We start from the raw sequence: 20305 nt of genomic DNA on the forward strand, positions 1-20305 counted from the left end.
AAGTATCAATGTTCTGAAATACTCACCATCTTAATGATAAATGCAGATAAATGTCTGCATAAGAATCTGACATTCCCCCAAAATCTACTCATGAGCAAATAAATAAGTTTGGGGAAGTCCCAATTATGGTTTCTAGTCTTTGGCTTGTAAACTAGAATTGTGAGAGAAAGGAACTGAGGTAAGAGAAAAGAAAAACATGGTATGATATTATTAAAACTGCTCTACTCTGCTGAGAACACTGCAGTATCACTAATATAGTAACAGGCCCACATCAGTCATATAATTAAAACTTCAAATCAGTCTTATGGCTATTCACAGGGCTACTTTTAACAAAGGAGATATTTAAGGGCCAACTTGTGACTCATTTAGTTAAATGTCTCATGTTCACTGATATTCCCTGGCCAAGTAGCCCAGTTGGTGTCATCCCGATATACCAAGGTTGTGGGTTAGATCGCCAGTCAGGGCACATATAAGAATCAACCAACAAATTCATAAGTGGAACAATTTAAAATTTTTCATTGAAAAAAAATTAATTTTCACTGATAGAAATGACTCCTTATAGTCAATGTTTATTATAATTTAATTCTTCAACACCAAAGAAAACACTAATAAAGTGAAGGTAGAAAATAAGACCATAATTTAACTAATGGCTAAATTTAATCAATTGTTAAAAAGCGAATACACATTTAAGAACTTATTCAAGCTCTAGGTGTTTGAGCTTCATAAATTGTTTCTAATTTTCTAAATATAAAAAAAATAAGTAGGTATTTTAAAAAACTATCTTTGATATTGTATCAATAGTTTAATCATATATCCATTAAAAAAGTATCACAATTGAAAGGTTAATAATAAATGAGAATCCATTTTAAAGAATAAGAAGTTGAAACAGAGAGCATAAGAATGGAAAACTATTTAAAAATTGCTTATACTCTAAAGTACAGTGGGTTGCAGCAAAAGTCAATCCTGAAAACATTATCAATGTGTAGTTAAGAAAACTGGTATTTTAAATCCTTCATAGCCTTTGAAGTATATATAGAGCTTCTCAGTCCAGTTAAAAAACTTTAACTATATGCATGTTTTTCCTTCTAGATCAAAGAGCTAGGGGAAAGAGTTGGAAACCTTAACCTTATGCAAATATTTAAAATGCCAGATTTTCAATCCTCCAAGTTGAATGTGGCTAATGACTTTTCTAGTTTTCACAGAGGTCCCTACATATGCTTGATAGTCCTTTAGAGGAATTAGTATAATACTAAATTCAGTCCCAATTTAGCACTTAATAACCACATTTCCCTCCTCTTATCAGGTAACTACTGATGAGGATGTCAATTGCAACCACTTTTGCTATAGATGTAGTATGACAACCAACTATTGGTAGATCAAAGAATCCAACACAATTAATTTTTTCTAAATTCCTTGAGTCAATTCTATAATGACAATTATTCCACAATTTTTTGAACATGAAAAGCCAGAGACACTGAGAACAAAAATTAGTGCTTTCTATATTTTTGAACGGGATCTTTTGGAAGAACTCATCAACTTAGTTTAAAATCTTTCCATAAGAAATAACAAGAGCAACTCTCAAGCAATGTGGATGGAAACTAAAAAATTCAGAAAATAGCATGCTTTGACTATACTAAACACTTCCTCAAATACAGTATCAAATGTTATTATGCCAGAATCACAAGCATTTGAGATTAATCTAACATAACCTAACCAAACTCCAAAACCTTTGATAAATATGTGGTGATTGCCCCCTGAAAAATGTAGATGTGAAATATTTTTTAAAATCAATTACTTCTTAAATAAATTACTTCACCAAATTCAAGATTTTAACACAGAAATCTATACTTCTCTCTGAATTTTTCTCTCCCGAGTAGTACACAGAAAACCTCTAGCAGTCACATGGCCTTTTTATATTAGTCTAAAAATTTCAGTGTTAAAATCCGAAAAGCTCTGGAAAATGAAATATTTTTTTCTTCTTAGCTCAGTAAATTGAACATGTGAGACTGTTTAGAGACTTTGTTTATGAAACTTAGTGTGAATATTCATATGTTTCACTACAGAAGTATTAATGTTTGATTATACAGTAGCAATCCAGATCCTAGAGGGGAAGGTATGTTATATTTGGTATTTATAAAATATAACACCATATTACATTTTCAAAATCTAAAAATTTCTAAATTCCACAACACATTTTGCCTTGAAGGATTTCCAATGAAGGACTGTGGACCTGTTTTCTGTGTTTCATCTATATATAAACTCACTATTGTTCTGCCTTAACTAGGATTTTAATTTATATATTTTATAGCATTATTAGTTTCATAAATTAGTTCCTAAAATCAGTATAAAATTTATTCTCTTAAAATAACTTGCCAAACTACATTATATAAATGGCCAAAGACTCTAAAGTATGTATTTACATTCATATTAAATCTACAAAAAAATCTGCTAATGTTATGCAAATAAACCAATTAAACAAGGTTGACACCTAAATTTAAACAATGAAAATTTTCTTTGTGTCAAATTCTCTAGTAGTAGTCAGTGAACTCACCCTAAAAAAAAAAAAAAAAAAGAGATAGTGGTTTTAAAAGTACTTGAAGAATTAGGTGGCTTAATTTAAATGGTGGTAAAAATTCCCTACCTAAATTACTTACCCCATTTCCTGTTTTACCAGCAACCATGCAGCATGCTGTAGGCAATGCAGTCACACCCAGAAAGAAAAGGGAAAAAATGTTTATTGAAATTCAGTTCCAATATCATCACAAAAGTACTTAACTAATTAGCTAATCAAACTCCCCCTTTGAGGAGAGAAGGTTCAGAAATGTGGCAGTGACCTCAACCTCCTATAAAATCAGAAATGAGATTAAGAAGCCACTTTGCAACGCTGCTGGCTGTGGCCTAGGAATTTAGCAGGGGTATCCCCCACCCTCCTACAGATTTCTGTTTCTTATGAATGAGGCACAAGTGTTTTTTGACATGGGTTAGCTTACATTTTCCCTCAAATATCGCACTATTGCATAAAGAAAGGCCCAAAGTGCCTGAGTACATACCATGTCCCTAAAGCACGGGATTGAAGGCCCTGTTTTGTTTTTTGTTTTCTAATAGGGCTAACACAGTTTTAATTATGTCTAATGAATGATATCCACATGTATGTGCTGAGGAGTAAAAGGTACTCATGATTGTAATTCACTCTGGAACACAGCAAAAATGGATGTGGATGGTAGATAAATTGATGGCTAAACAAAAAAGCAAATACAGAAGAATCATAACAAATGTAGAATCTAGGTGGCTATGGAGGTGTCCATTCTTTCCACTTTATTGTGTGTTTGAACATTCTCATAATAAAATGTTAGAGAGAATGTTCTGGGAAGGATTAATAGAAAACTGAAAAAACATTGCTAAAATCACATCTACAATCATGGTCATTATGAGGATTCAATGGAATTCATGCGAAATGCTTTACACGGTAAGTGTGTGACAGTGAGATTTCTCAGTTTGCCATTAGACTACCATAGCTTTCACCTCAAAAAGAAGAGGTAAGGGCACGTGCTGCCTCAGTAGACAGCATTTTGTGAAGATGACAGAAGCACACGTAAGACGATAAAATGCCATACGTAGTCTCTATCACTGGCCAGTCACTATCACTCACATCACAACCACCTCAAAACCTAACGATATCTATAGATCTATTGATCTATCTACCCATACACACACACACACACACACACACACACTCACTCACTCACTGGCTCATAGGTAGAACCCTGTCCTTTTAAACTTCAGTAAGGCACTAGCTACTTCTAAAGACTTACGATCATTTGGAATCATTAGGTGCATTACTTCCTTTGGGCATGAACTAAACAGAATAAAGTAATCACTAGCCAGGTAAGAACGAGAACTGTTCCCAATGCTTACCTGCCTCATCGGTGCCTTCTGATTTGATAGTTTCTTTGCCTTGTTAGCTCAACTGAATGCCGTTTGTAGTACTGCAGACCCCCTCCATCTCTCCTTCCACTTACTCAGGCCTCTTTGAAAGTGTATGGGCACAGTATAGTATGCACATCACTAGCCGTCAGAGACCCTCAGGTCCCAGACTGCTCTACTATAGGTAGTTCTGCCATCTCCCTCACCAATGGGGGAGTGTCTGAGCGGCAGGGAGCTCTTACCGGCCCCCTCTTTAAGGGGGCTGGCTCACTTGTTCTTTTTCAGTAACCTTTTTCTCTTTTCTTTTGAGGCAAAAGCTGTTCTCAACAGTCACTTCCAGGTGATGTCATCAAGTCTGTAGTGTTCCCTGTCATCCTCCGATTATAAAGTAGGGCAGAACTGGAGGTTGCCAAGGGAAACCAGATTACCATGTGTAACATGTAAAATTAAATCAAATCTCTTCAGTACCTGAGGTCTGCTAAAAGGTATTCCCTTCCTAATGCTCTAGGCTCCCTGCTCAAGCATGCCAGCAGGTCCCACAGAACTCCTCACCCAGCAAGGGCCGGAAAGCTAAATCCCAGACAAGTTCCTAGTGCTCAATTATGCAATTTTTACCAAGTGTTAACAATGCCCTGAACCTGCTTCTGCTGGGGGAAAAAAGTACATCTCTCTCTCTCTCTCTCTTAAATCACCGAGATCATTTTGAATTTATAAATCTTCGATTCCTTAGTCAATGGGAAAAATTCATTCTCTAGAGCAAGCAATTTAATTCTTCCTCCCCAAGAGAGTCAAATGACATTAAAGTTATCAAGCTTAATCAAATTTTATACCGAAGGCAGTATATCACCTCCTGAAAATTCAAAACCCACACAATTTAATCCTGGACTCTGCTTTAACTTTATAAAAAAACAAAAACAAAAAAACTGAGGCCTGATCCTAACCAGTTTGGCTCAGTGGATAAAGTGTCAGCCTGCTGACTGAAGGGTCCCGGGTTCGATTCCAGTCAAGGACATGTACCCTGGTTTCGGGCACATCCCCAGTAGCGGATGTGCAGGGGGCAGCTGGTCAATGTTTCTTTCTCATTGATGTTTCTGACTCTCTATCCCTCTTCCTTCCTCTCTAAAAAAAAAAAAAAAAAAATCAATAAAACATTTTTTTTTTTTTTAATTGAGGCCTGGTGCAGGATTCGTGCACCGGTGGGGCCCCTTGGCCTGGCTGGCGATTAGAGCTGATCAGGGCTACAGGAGGTTGATTGAGGGGGAGGGGTTGTGGGAGGTTGGCTGGGGGGGTGGGGGGGAAGGCCTCGGGAGGTTGGCTGGCCAGGGGAAGGACTGTGGGAGGTTGGCCACCTGGCCCTATCAGAGCCAATCGGGGCTGGCTGGCCATGGGAGGTTGGCTGTGGGAGCACACTGACCACTAGGGGGCAGCTCCTGCATTGAGCATCTGCCCCCTGATGGTCAGAGCGTGTCATAGTGACAAGTCATTCAGTCACTTAGGCTTTTATATATATAGATTCCAAGCAAGTTCTAAATGGGGCAGTTGAATAGCATCCTTGCTAAAGTGCTGTGTACTCTGGACACACACACACACACACATACCCAGGGAAAGTCTATGCCTTTTGACTTAGAGTTCTGAGGAAGCAGTTCATCCAGTACCTATAGAGGGGAGTGGGTGATGTACGATCAGGAATTGAGGCTGATTCAAGCAGAGGTGGCAGGAAGGAAGGACACAGAGAGAGAGGCATTAAAAATGGCATGTTGGGGAACTACAATTTAGTAAAGTTGGAGCGTAGAGTATGTATATGTGTGCATAAATGTGAGTAGGGGGGTTCAACAACTAGAAATTAAACTAGAAAGGTTAGCAGATTTTCAGTACCCAGTGAGGGCATGAATCCAAAGACTGAAACTATAACAAGAAATGTCACAATTATCTACCTACAAAATCTTATAGAGGAACAAAGAACCAGCATTGACCTGTAATTCATCAAGTTGCATTATAACCACCATCTTCACACTGTCTTTCTTACATAGTAGCTTAAGAGAAAAATAAAATATTTCTTATACCAAAATGTTTCTTTATCTTAGAAAAGATAGTATAAAAAAAGGCATATGTTCCAGAAAAATGACAGAATGATTGCTGAAAAAGACAGTCCACTTTTCTGATATGTTGCCTGTCTGGCCCTTATGGAACCTGAGTCTATAATTCCTGAGGGAAACAACCCCTAAAAGGTTGGCTCTGCCTCTAAATTTTGTCTGATCTACTCTATATGCTGGTTTCTCAACTATAACATAAAAGGGCTCTACACTTCATTATTTTGTGGGTACCACTTATGTGGTGAGATCTTTGCTGAGAATACAGAGATGAAAGACCCATCTCTGCCCATTGGGAACTCATGATGTAGGAGAGAATAAAGGGAAGTAAAATAATAATAAAATTTAATAATAATAATCTTGATAAAAATACAGAATGGTGGTAACATGTCAGGGACATATTTAGAGGGAACATTTAAGACACCCTCAGCTCAGTCTTGTAGGAGAAGTGACACCTAATCTGAGCCTTGAAGGATCAATTACTTAGAATTAACTGGGGAAAGAATGGGGAAGTATGTTCCAAATACAGAAACTCTATGATGCAAAAACCAGACAGCTTCAGGAAAGTTCTGGGAACTATACGTCCCTAAAGAGCTAAGGACATGTGGCTGGGGAGTGCAAAGGTACAGAACAACTCTGCTTATGCTAAGGGGTTAGATTTTACACGTAAAGCAATTTGGTGCCATGGAGGATTTTAGGCAATGGAAAGCCATGATCATATTTGTCGTCAGGAATGCTCTCTCTGGTTGCAGTGTCAACCAGAGGAGGAAGGTGGGAAGTAAAGGAAATGAAGACATGTGGTAAACTAAAGCAGTAATCCAAGAAATAGCAGTCATTCAAGAAATAGCATATTATGGCAGTGCTGGTGGGGATGGAGAAGAGTAGGCAGCTTAAATATGAAGACACAAACCAAGAACACTTGGTGATTAGCAGTGATGCAGGTGTTTCAAATTACACTGAATGCCCTTCAGAATCTAGTCTTTTGCCCAGCCAGAGTGGCTCAGTGGTTGAGGGTCAACCCATGAACCAAAAGGTCACCAATTCCCAGTCAGGGCACATGCCTGGGTTGTGGGCTCAATCCCCAGTAGGGGGTGTGCAAGAGGCAGCTGATCGATGTTTGTATCTCTCTATGCCTTTCCCTTCCCTTCTCTCTAAAGTCAATAAAAATATATTTTTAAAACAACTCTAAAGTCTTTTGAATCTGACACATCTCTTGAACTCATTTATAATAACAAAGACAATACAAATATAGACTTGTACCAACAGGGAAATGAAAATAGTTGTTTGGACAGATAGAGGTAGTATTCCTGCTCCCTCTTCTTCTTCCAACACATACCCATGCACACATATACACATTTATTTTTCTTGCATACAAATAGCTGGTTGGGAACAATGAAGAAAGAATGCTGTTTCTTATATAATTAAAAGTTTAAATGAGATAGTCTACCAAAAAAAAAAAAAAAAAAAAAAAAAAAGGTTAACTGTTGTCTCTATAACACTGACGCCCTGTGTATAATTCAAAAGACATATTACACTACTTCTTGAAGCACATTTTTTAAAAGGGGGCTTTCCTGGAGCCTTGTTCCTTCCAAACTTTCAGTTCTAGATTTAGTCTAAAAGTTTAAGGAAGGTGATATTTTTAAAATGTAGTTGTGAATCTGAGTGTAGAACAGCACCTGCCTCGGGCCCATTTCTAGCTATGAAAGCTGATTAACAGGAATGCCAGACATAACGGCAAACGATCAAACCCACACACCCAACAACAAATGCAACGGGACACTGGGAGAAGGAGAAAGGCAGGAACCCTTGGACCTTAGATCCTGCCCAGTTTAAATCCTGCCAATATCTTTATTAAGATACTTTAATATAGTATGAGGAAGGAAGGGAGGCAGAGAAGGAGAGGGCAGTGGGGGCGGGGTGGGAGGGTAGAAAGAGATAGAGACAGTGAGAGAGAAAGAAGAAAAAAGGAACCACAGATTCCTAAGAATAATTTGGTGAAGGCCGGTCTCAAGGCAAGATCTAATGACAAAGCTTCAGTGTCTGGGAAATTTCAAGTAAATTTCTAAAGAATGACAGTGAGTTATTCATATACAACCACTAATTTGTACAATAAAAATAGAAGCTAAAACAACTAAACAAATAAGAAAGGCCTAAGTTCATGCGATGTCAAAATGATTATTAAAGCCCTGACTGATCTGGCTTAATGGGTAGAGCGTCAGCCTTTGGACTGGGGGATCCCAGTTCGATTCTGGCCAAAGGCACAGGCACAGGTTGCGGGCTTGATCCCCAGTATGGGGCATGCAGGAGGCAGCAGATCCATGATTCTCTCTCATGATTGATGTTTCTATCTCTCTTTCCCTCTATCTTCCACTCTGAAATCAATAATATATACACTGAGTGGCCAGATTATTATGACTTCTGAATGCATAAGCTCAATAAATATTTAAATAGATGAATGAATGTAACATTTATATCTAATTAAGTAAATATAATAAACAGTAAAACTCTAAAAAAAAAAAAAAAAAAAAAGTAGGTGTTTCATATGACCAAAGTAACATTTCAGAGGCACTATATGATTTAAAATCAATAGTGAGCAAACGCCCACATACTACCCCAGAGGAGGCACCAATAAACCAAATTAATAGTACCATATCGCCCTCTACTGGACCACTAGTAAAGATAAACCTAAAAGATTAACAGGACTTTGAAAACATTTACTTTTTAAAAGGACTTAATGGAATGCTCTTTTCCTAGAAATGCAAGTTTAGCCTAATATTAGATAAGTCTTGTTCATTCAACCTATGATAATTTTAGTGTAGCACTAACTCAATGTGGTTTAGAAGTTCAGAGGAATCTGTCATAAATATAAGGTAATAAAAAATTACTAAAATAAATATTTTTCTTAAAAATATATGCTCTTGGAGTTGAAAAGGCTGAATAAAGTCTCTGGTCTAACTAACTATATGGTGCATGTCTTCCTTCTATATATCTGCCAATAGTTGCCCAGCTTTGGCTTAAACATTCTGGTGATAGAAAACACACCATCTCTGAAAAGTCTCCCTGATCTGGATAATTCCTTACAGTTGAAAATTATTTCCTTCCAGATTTTATCTCTGCAGCAGAAAACCCCTAAAATGTTTAAATAGAGCAAACTAATCCCACCAAATCATCTATCCTCTCAATTAAATAACCTAAGTTTCTTCCAGTGGCTCCTTTGACCAGGTTTCAAATGTCTCCACTATTCATATATATATGAATATATATAAGTTCATCGCATGAACTTAGGCCTTTCTAATATATATATATATATTAGAAGCCCAGTGCATGAATTCGTGCACGGGTGGGGTCCCTTGGCCTGGCCAGTGATCAAGGCCAATCAGGACCAGCTGGCAGGGTGGGGGGAGGCCATGTGGGGTTGGCCGGCTGATTCCACGCTTCGGGGCTGATCGGGGAGGGCTGGCCAGGGGAAGGGGCCGAGGGAAGTTGGCTGGCCACAGAAGGTTGGCTGTGGGAGCACACTGACCACCAGGGGGCAGCTCCTACATTGAGCATCTGCTCCTGGTGGTCAGTGCTCATCATAGCAATCAAGCATTTGATCGTTGGGCTGTAACAATCGCTTGGACTTTTAGATATATATAGATATATATAGATATATACTTAATTGATTTAGGAAAGGAAGAGAGAGAGAGAGAGAGAGATAGAAACATCAACGCGAGAGAATCATTGATTTGTTGTCTCCTGTACATCCCACACTGGGGATGGAGCCCGAAACCCAGGCATGTGCCCTGACTGGGAATCGAACCTCCTGGTTCATAGATCGATGCTCAACCACTGAGCCACACCAGCCGGCCATCTCCACTATTCTGATGCACTCCTCTGAATGGGAGTTCATTTTTTTTATTGCTGCTATAACAAATTACTGTAAACTCAGTAGGTTAAAACAACACAAATTTGTTATCTTACCAATGTTTAGGTCAGAAGTCCATCTGGGCTAAAATTAAACTGTCAGCAGGGCTATGTTCCTTTCTGCAGGTCCTAGGCTAGAACCCATTTCCTTGCCATTTTTAGCTTCCATAGGCCACCCACCTCCCTTGGCTCATACCTTCCTTCCACTATCTTCCACGTGAGCAGCACTGCATCTCTCTGACCATTCTTCTACTATTACATCTTCCTCTGACCCTACTCCCAGCCAGAAAGGATTTGTGTCATTAAGTTGAGCTCACCCAAATAATTCAGGATAATCTCCTTCTCAGGGTCCTTAATCTTAATTACACTCACAAAGTCCCCCCCCCCCCATACAGTAACATTCACAAATTTGAGAGATTGGGGCTACCACAAAATGCCTTTCCATGTGTCCTTCTTCCTCCTAAAGGAAAGTGTTCCCTCTGAATATGGCACTCCAGGAATGACCAGCACGGAGTGACACAGGATTGCCACCTTCATCTTTCCAGATCCTATCCTTCTAATATCTGAACTAAAACCCAGAGATCACCTACATCACACCTCTCATTCTTATCAGGCCATGAACTAAAACCCCTAAGCCTTAAAAACAGTTTTTTAAGCCACTCCTGCCTATCCTTTACTAATCCCACGTATAGGAATTTGTGTCTTTCTATTCAATTTCATTTTGTTAGGTTTTTTTTTTTTCCTATTCTTGAGATCTTTATGGATCTCAATTCTAACATTCAACCTACGCTCAGTTCTTGTCGTGCACACCTGTAGTGAGTGCTCTCAGTATGTCATCAATGACCTGTAGTGAGTGCTCCCAGTATGTCATCAATGACATGTAGTGAGTGCTCCTAGTATGTCATCAATGACATGTAGTGAGTGCTCCCAGTATGTCATCAACCAGGAACAGGACAGGGTATGAAGCGAGTTCCGCAGCACGTCAGGAATCTGTGTGAAGTCCCATGGTTCTTACGTTTCACTGTGTGCATCAACTGCTGAGAGGCTTCGATGCCCCATCTCTAGAGATTCTGGTGTAGGAGGCCTGAGACAAGGCCCAGCAATCACAACCTTCCCCCAGTGGGTTCCAGGTGGTTGATCTGCAGAGTACATTGGGAGAAACACCCTCCAGGTCCATACCGATCATTAATCAGTTCCTCTTGGGTATGGCCAGTGGCTCAACCCACCCAACCATCGTCACATCCTGCTCCTGTTCCTGCCACTTTCAGGTCATTATCATGAGAAGGAAACCTAGTCAGTGACTAGCTGACTTCCAATGAGACCGGTGCTACTATATTTCCCTGCTCTACCAGTCCTGCTACCTGTTAAAAGGCAGGAAAGGTTGCAGACTTGATTTGTTCTTAGCAAACCTGTTTGATGTGTTGACATCAAGGCTGCCTTATTTCTCAGTGTCCATCATTTTATTCTTTAATTCCTAATCTAGAACCTTTATTGCTTGCCAGGGTTTTAGGGTCAAGCTCACCAGCCCATACAGTCCTATCACATTCACGTTTGAGAACCACTCCTTTAGGAGAAGTAACTGTTCCCATTCAAAAGCTGTCCAACGCTGTGCTTTTAGCAAACGTGATTTCCATCAAGTGCCTAAATACTGGGAGTCCCTTATGGTACATATATACATTAACCTGTGTGACTACTTTATGTATGCAAGTCATCACCTCTTCCTTAGGCCAGGGGCATGCAGCATACTTCCACTTCTCTATCTATCCCATTTCTCTCTTGCTTTAAATTCTCCTCTGAATAGCGTTTAGCATCCTTCCACTCAAAGGATCTCAATGCAGATATAATTTCTTGCCATAGCCCACTATTATATCTCTCCCTTCAAGATATCAGAATTTTACATTCAAATGGTAAGCCAAAACCCAGAAAATCACCAAAACAGTCATGAGATATTTATTATTCTCCCTTATAATCTCAACTTTATATTGTCATTCACATTTTGAATAAAGGTATTATGAAGGTATTGAAGCTCCTAAGCATTACATCAGGCTAGTTTCCATATTTGTCTTTTGTGAATCTCTGGATACTGCCTCCATTTATTTCTGCTTACCATGCCTTACTGTATGTCTAACACAGTTTCATCAATTAATCTGCTTGTTTTTCTCCTCTTCAGTAGTATTTATTCTAAAACTAACCAGACCAGCTGGTTCTTAGGAACATACCCACAGAAGTAATCCATCCCTCCTTCCATTCTCCTAAACTCAGTGAAAGATGATGATAATTAAACTAACTGCAAGCTTTCTTCCTAGGCTCTTAAATTAGTGCTTCTATGATGATAAGTAAAGACTATAGCTGTAGCCAGAAAGGGATTGGGAGGGCCAGGAATATAGAGATTAACACAAATTTAATAGCTTGATTTTTTAAAAATCCTTTACTTGAGGTCATCCCTTCCCTTGGTTCTTTTGTAATCAAGAATATAACAAATATTACCTTGCTGATAAAATATCTGCTTTCAAATCAATATATTTGTGATAAAAATTTTCTTCTTTAGAAGTGGGAAAATTGACTAAGTTGTATATTCTATTATGAAATAACTAGCACCAATCAATTCCATGTATATTAACATGTTTATTCTACACACAGACAAATAAGTTCAAAGTTTTACAAGATCTAAATTGAAAAACCACACTGTAGAAGAAATATGTCACTGAAGAAGTTACAGAACTTATATTCAAAATGCAAGAATAATCTGAAAATGTGTAATTTTTTAAAATTGGAATGTGTAACAAATTAAGTTGGTATGAAAAAGCAATTTATATCCAGTCTGGCCCATATCGTACCTTAACACCAAAGATGTAATAAAAGACAGCAATTAAAGAAACTAACAAAACATATGATAAAAGAAAATCACAAAGTGAAACATAAGCACAATTTGCTGAAAAAATCTTGGTTGTAAAAATAGTAAGATGCATATAAAATTGCATACTTTTGAATAATTATTATTCTTAAGAAATGAATGGGGGGAAATATACCACTCATTATCAAAAAAGAAAACAATGAGTCACAACACACTAATCTGTGGAAAGTATCATAATAATTCCCCAATAATAGGAATAGTCACATATTTCTACTAAATAGTCTAGTGGTTAAAAGTCAGTTACTAAGAGTAAATAGAGTGTAAGAAGAATAATTCTATTTTTTAAAATGACATCTTCTATTTCTGACATGGAATATAAATACTTCATAAGTAGCAAATAAATATTAAATCAAAATTGTTAAAATCGCCTGGCTGGGCGGGCTCAATGGTTGAGTATCAACCTATGAACCAGGGGGACATGGTTCGATTCCAGTCAGGGCACACGCCCAAGTTGCAAGCTCCAACCCCAGTAGGGGCAAGCAGGAGGCAGCCAATAATGATTCTCTCTCATCACTGATGTTTCTATCTCTCTTTCCCTCTCCTTTCCTTTCTGAAGTCAATGAAAATATTTTTTAAAGAATGTATATTTACAGTATTTATTGAGAAAAACCTGTGCAGCCCTGCCCTCAGTGGCTAAGCAGTTAAGAGTATCGGCCTGTTCACCAAAGGGTCTTGGGTTCAATTCCCGGTCAAGGGCACATGCCTGGGTTGAGGGTTCACCTTCCGCCTTCCTCAGGGTGTGTGTGGGAGGCAACCAATAAATGTGTCTTTCTCACATCTTTGTTTATATCTCCCCTGCTCTCTTCCTCCCTCCCTCTCTCTCTAAAAAACAAATAACAAAAACCTTATATAAGTGGACCTGCACAATTCAAACCTTTGTTGTTCAAGGGTCAACTGTACTTCTTATTCCTATTTTTGTTACTCAAACACTTCAACTTTTTGTGAGTCACACAGCTTTTGGAAGTCTGTTTCTCTCTACCAAAACTGAACCCTAGAGATGACCTATCTGTGAGAAACGCTTTGATGATTGACTAGAAAATGACTTTAAGTGTTTATAAACCTGAGTATATCATCATCATCCCCTTTATCCTTCCATTTGCTCAGTTATCTTGTCATCAACGAAGGCACTACTTAAAAGCATCTATTCTTGTTCACGTCTCAGCTCCTACCTATAATTTTACAAGTTTTAAATCATTCTTCAGCCTTTTAGGGGCTAATACACATGCTCACCCAAAGAAAGTGACAGTATAAGATATAATGTTCTGGGGATGCTTGGGATTCTTAACAAAAAGACACCTTATACATATAAGTAAGTGGATATGTTTAGAACTCATTGTTGTAAGATTACAGAGGGCATTCTCCCTATACTTCATATAATAGTATTAACAAAAAGTTTTATGTTTTCATGTCAGTTTTGACACACAAGAATATTACAATAATTACTAATATTATTATGTTTTTTGCTAACAAAGGAAAAATGTTAAATGAAATAGGTTATTTCTCTTTTTACCATTGACTATAAGAGGTGCTACCATTTTATATCAGAAAATAATAAAGTTCATCATAACTGAAATAACCCTATCCTAGACCATTATAAAATGCACACTTCTCACACACACACGCACACACACACACACACAAGTCTCTGGATTCCTGGTCAATTATCTTTCCTGACCACAGAGCTAATCCTCAATAAATGCCTTCTACTGAATAAGGACCTTTTACTTTTACTTATTTTTTTAAAATATATTTTTGTTGATTTCAGAGAGAAAGGGAGAGGGAGAGAGAGAGAGAAACATCAATGATGAGAGAGAATCACTGATCGACTGCCTCCTACGTGTCCCCTACTGGGAATCGAGCCCACAACCCAGGCATGTGCCCTTGACCGGAATTGAACTTGGACCCTTCAGTCTGCATGCTGACGCTCTATCCACTGAGCCAGACCAGCAAGGGCTGAATGAGGACCTTTTATAAAGATAGCAGTCCTGCCTGGCCAGTGTGGCTAAGTTGGTTGAGGGTGGTCCTATGCACTAGGTCCCCAGGTTCGATTCCTAAACAGGGCACATGCCCATTTTGCTCGATCCCTAGTAGGGGAAGTGCAGGAGGCAGTCAATGGAATGTTTCTATCTCTCCCTCTCCCTTTCTCTCTCTGAAATCAATAAAAATATATTTTTATGTTCTTCCATGCAGTGGGCTTTTTTGTTGTTTTGTTGATGGTTTCTTTTGCTGTAAATTAAATAAAAACAAAAACAAAAAAATAGCAATCCTGTGACAAATACACTAATCTGAACCAATAACTTCTTTGTTCATCCACTCACTCATTATTAAACAGCTATAATGTAATGCTTCAACCATTCAATACGTACATAAAATGTAAAAAAATGTAATATGGTAAGGAATATTTCCACATTTGTATTTTTTGAGAAACTCCCAGCATCCATTTCACATGCAGTTTCGTATGTATAAATGACCTTACCTCTCTTACTGATAGCTGTGGTGGGAAGGAGACTGAAAACACTAAGTTAGTGAATTCAAATCCAGAGGCCTCTACCTTTTGACACACCTGAAAAAGTATTACATAAAAATTATTTTTTATTACATAAAAGAGTATTATATAAATTCTCAGGAATTGTTAAAAATTGTATACTAATCTTCATAACATAGATTTTTGGTCCAGGAAATGACACTGCAAAGCTTCCAAACTTTCACTTTTGAGTAGGGAATTCTCATAAACATCATGAAATCAAATATTTGCTAACTATGACCCTGAAGACTGACATCACCAAAACAGCAAGGACTCACCTGCAGAACAATCTGCTGAATGTCAAAAATAGTTTTCTATTAGGTTACCTCATCATTTAAAAAAGAATTTAAAGTAAAGCCAGATATGGCACTCTTGACAGCTGGAAACAAAAGCCAGTCCTACATTCAAACTTGTACCTCCCACAAGGCTGTAACACTCGTCTTTTCTAGACACTAATAGGTATGACTAACACAGAACTTTTCTCTAGCTTATGTTAAAATGGCAAAGGGAAACTGCTATTTTTTTTTTCCAATTAAATAGCACTCATGACTGGCTATATATATATATATATATATATATATATATGTGTGTGTGTGTGTGTGTGTGTGTATATATATATTTCATTTTCAGATATCGTGTTGATAAAAAGGTAATTTGAGATAAAAAGGTTTTCATTATTTGAAATAAATTAAAGAAATGTCTTAATAATCCATTGGTGTGAAACATGTTGAAATGAATGACATTGTTCCTATAGATACAAGAATTCTAGGTCTGTTCTCACCAGGTGGCTCAGTTGATTGGAGTGTCATCTCATATACCAAAAGGTTGAGGATTCGATTCCCAGTCAGGGAACATATGGGAGGCAACTAATCAATGACTCTCTCTCACACTGATATTGCTATCTTTCTATTTCCCTTCCTATCTCTCTAAAATCAAGTAAGGATTAAAAAAAGAATTCTAGGTCTTAAAACTAAAAATCTCTATATAAGTGCACATATAATAACAGAAGACAGATTATTTACCTTTTTAATGAACTCTTTTTCACAGAATTCTTGAAGAATTCCTAGGCATACATTGCATACATTTGGATTGGAGTTCTTAGAAGCAATGCTTCCGTCTTCAACAACAGACACCCTTCCCTCTCCATTTTGACTCCGATTATCAGTCCCATCAATCCCATCTTCCAGTTCATGGAGTCGAATTTTCTTGGGAGGTGGGTTTGAAGCTTCCAAAATTAATTCACCTTTTTCAGTTTTCAGAAATTTCTGTAGTTCATTGAGCAACTCCTAGAAAGTTAATTTTTAACAAAACACAATAAAAGTAATAACTCTAAGGGTAAGATGAAGCATGAAAACAGGAGCGAATATTATGATATATCACACTTACCCAATGTTGATTTATATTCAATCTAGAGCAATGAATTAGTTTTATTAGCCAGCATTGGCTTTCTGGGGAATTTAAAAGAAGCTTAACTAACTCCTATAACAAATGTGTGAATATTTTTTCAAAAGAGTTTCATATATCAGAGAAGCAGAAAGGCTCCACTAAGAAATTAATTAATTAGTTAACTGGGCCTGTAGTTCTGTTATGGGGTCATTCACTCATTCACTTGCTACTTTAAAAAAAAAGAAGAAAGAAAAAAGAAAGAAAAAAGAAACCACCTTTCAGTTCCAATTATTAACAGACAGAAATACAAATGGACTTTCCATTATTGCTTTCCATTATTGGTTATTTAATAACCTCACAATCACTAAAACTTCATATGTATAATATTTAATGTGAAGTGTGAAAAATTAGAGAAATTAGGGGTCTATTAGGTAAAAGTAATTCAAGACAATTTACTAAACAAAGGTAAACAGATGCTGGAAATGCTGAGATTTGGCACCATAATTACAAAACATTTATACATGCTAATTGAAAGAGGTTCTCTTCTACATTGTGGTTTGTCTACTTTTTGTCGCCTTTTGTATTAGAATGTTAAAAGTGGCATTCCTTTGAAACCATTCTCATACTTCAGACATTTTACTCCACCAAATACTCAGAGGACTTTTCCTCTATTTTGTTTAAACAGGCTTTATTTTTCAGTTGCTGAATAAATATCCTTTTAAATTCACTTGGATTACAATGTACTGACTGTAAAGGGAAAAGTCTTTCACTCAAACAAATTTAATTCATTTTATTAAGACATTAGCTCTCCTATTTTATCAACAGAGAAATATACATACATACACATACAGGCATATTATGACCCACACAAATGTTTATTATTACCTAAGATCTACATATAACACAGTACATATATATGTATATGTACATATATAATTATATGAATAGAACAGGTCAAAATTTAAGTACATTTTTTTAAAAAAAGTCTTCAAATATTTACATATTTACACAAAATGATACAAACAAGTTAGTAACACTAAGTTTCTTAATGTTTTAAATCTTAACAACATATGCATAGCATACTAGATTATAATGTCTTTTAAAATGTGTAATAGAAGTTACACAAAACCAGTCTTGTTACTTTATAGTCATTGTGTGTATAAATAAATATACACATATATTAATCATCATAGCATATGCACCATTTCCAGTTTTCAAAGTACTTTCACATACTTTATTAGATATTGTCCCTTAAAATCCTGTGAGGTGGATGTTATCATCATTCCCAATTACAGAGGAGAAAACAGAAGATGGAAAGTGGTGGAACTGGGATTCAAATCCATGTCTTTCATCTCCAAATTCTAGGCTTTGGATTCAGACAGACAGTTCATATCCTAGCTTGCTCACTTAATAGCTGTGTAACTTTGGGCAGGTTGCTTAACCTCTCTGTGCCTCAGTTCTTCATCTGAAAATAGAGACAGTCATAGTATGTACTTACCTAATAGGTTACTATGAGAGTTACATGAAAGCTTGAAATATAATGCTATATGAATATTAGATATAATTATTATTTTAAAATAATAGAAACAATTAATACATAGGAAAAATGACTGCTATTGCTAACTCTTGGGCAATTTTTTAAAATTATAAGAAACTGAGTGTTCATGTGTATGAATCTATGTGTGTGTGTGTTTATATTGTTTGTATAGTTATATATTTACATATATATATAAATATATATAAAATTACTATCTGCCTCTGAAAAGAATATCACAATTAGAATCAAATATATTTCACAAAACGTTATTTGTTTTATGTGAAAGGATTCTATTAAAGGTTAAAGATCTCTGTATATTACTTTTGTTGTTATTAATAGCAGTAAATAATTAATGATTTTAATAGCATTTCTTTCTAGAGAGTTGCAAATACTATTTGTAAATAAAATGATAAAATAAAAAAACAAGGAAAAAAATGCAACCAAATCCACAATGCTTTCACTTAATAGAGGTAAGGACTACCACCCCCTCCTGTTACAACTTCCTAATATCTGGTAAGAAGCATTATTTTGCGATATTCTGTCTAGATACTCTTTAGGAAGGGTCTACACAAACATTAAATGCATCGGGGAATTGCTCCACAAAGACCCCACTATATTAAATGCTAGATTAATCACTTAAAAAGAAACTTACATTTTTATAATGTAAATTCTAAAATCAACATTACCCATAATTATTTTATTATAGTGTTTTTAAATTTAATGCAGAGCTATGGATAGATACTTGCCCTCAAATATACAAGTATTATTTTAAAACTATAGAAAACTTCTTAACTTAAAAAAAAGAAAAAGAAAATACCTTGTAGGAAAGTTTGTAAGGTGCATGAAAATCCACACCACAGAATCTGAAGATACATCTTGGACATGTACCAGTATTGAACAACAACTGGGCCACATGCTTGTTTTCCTCAGTCAGCGGAAACATACTGAATATCTATAACTAGAAAGAAACAAAAGGTAAAACTTATGAGCATCTTTTGTGTTTTACTTTCACAAACAAATCATCTTTAAAGATAAAAACTTTTATTTGAAAAACACTATTTTGTATTCCTCAATAATGACCCTTCCATTATATGCATAATGAAACATAAACTTCAAAGAAATTTATTAGATGAATCAGATAAGTTTCTAATTGCCTAGGGATTAGTTTAGTATTTTGGATTATGATAAAGTATATCAATATAACTCAACCAATCAAAAATAATAATAACCAAGAATGGCTGTCTCTGAGAAAAGTGATGACAACAAGAGCAGAAAGTAAAAATTTGCTTTTATTTTGTAGCATTCAGTATTGTTTGAGAATACAGAATAAATTCAATAAACTTTTCATATTAGAAGTTAAAAAATGAATTTGCTAGAAAAAAAACTTATCAGATAAGTTTACATTATATAATACTTGAATAACCTTAATGAAAGTTAAGCAGTCAAACATTTAAAACAAATTAATGGGTGGATCCAAAAACATCAATTTTACTTTGATGATATAACTAAATGACAACTATTATCAAAATAAGAACAGTTTGCTTCTTTCATGCACAAGTAAAACCTCCAACAAAAACAAAAGAAATGAAAATATTTTAGGGTAAATGCTGTCTGAAACAATTTGCTACCTTTTGCAATTTGAAAAAATTCGCTTAGAAACAAATATTAGAGAAGAGGTGAACTCCAGTATAATTCTCTTGTTGCCAAGGAAGGGGGGGGAGGGTAGTTAATTACCTAATCATTTTGTTTGGCAAATGTAGATGGTCTTCTGATTAATGATTCAGTCCACATTACTTTGAAATAAGGGAATAACAAAGAGATTGCAGGGCCATGTTATGGTATGGTATAACTGTGGTCACACAGGTAAAACAGTGGCGCCTTTTAAGGTGTGGCTTCATAATTCAAATGAACTTGTTCAAAGTTGTGGGAAGCCAAAACCGGTTTGGCTCAGTGGATAGAGCGTCGGCCTACAGACTGAAAGGTCCCAGGTTTGATTCCGGTCAAGGGCATGTACCTTGGTTGTG

At 36.4% G+C, this 20305-nt stretch overlaps 1 protein-coding gene across 8 annotated transcripts in view; it reads right to left on the reverse strand.

Moving 5' to 3' along the window:
* The window catches only part of PUS10 (pseudouridine synthase 10), a 51645-nt gene that overhangs the window by 28613 nt on the left and 2727 nt on the right, over window positions 1-20305 (reverse strand). For 6 of the 8 annotated variants that reach the window (XM_045580770.1, XM_045580771.1, XM_045580769.1 and 3 more), the window contains exons 2-5: window positions 19099-19239; window positions 16381-16644; window positions 15311-15397; window positions 2655-2689 (exon numbers count right to left, since the gene is read on the reverse strand). In XM_045580770.1, the coding sequence (XP_045436726.1) occupies window positions 2655-2689; window positions 15311-15397; window positions 16381-16644; window positions 19099-19224 (512 nt within the window). In that variant the 5' untranslated portion in view covers window positions 19225-19239. Of the gene's footprint in view, window positions 1-2654; window positions 2690-15310; window positions 15398-16380; window positions 16645-19098; window positions 19240-20015; window positions 20204-20305 lie in introns of those variants that run through there. The other 2 variants (XM_036435422.2, XM_036435427.1) reach the window with 2 other exon arrangements.

This window comes from Pipistrellus kuhlii, unplaced genomic scaffold (genome assembly GCF_014108245.1).
Source record: "Pipistrellus kuhlii isolate mPipKuh1 unplaced genomic scaffold, mPipKuh1.p scaffold_m20_p_13, whole genome shotgun sequence".
Taxonomy (NCBI): domain Eukaryota; kingdom Metazoa; phylum Chordata; class Mammalia; order Chiroptera; family Vespertilionidae; genus Pipistrellus; species Pipistrellus kuhlii.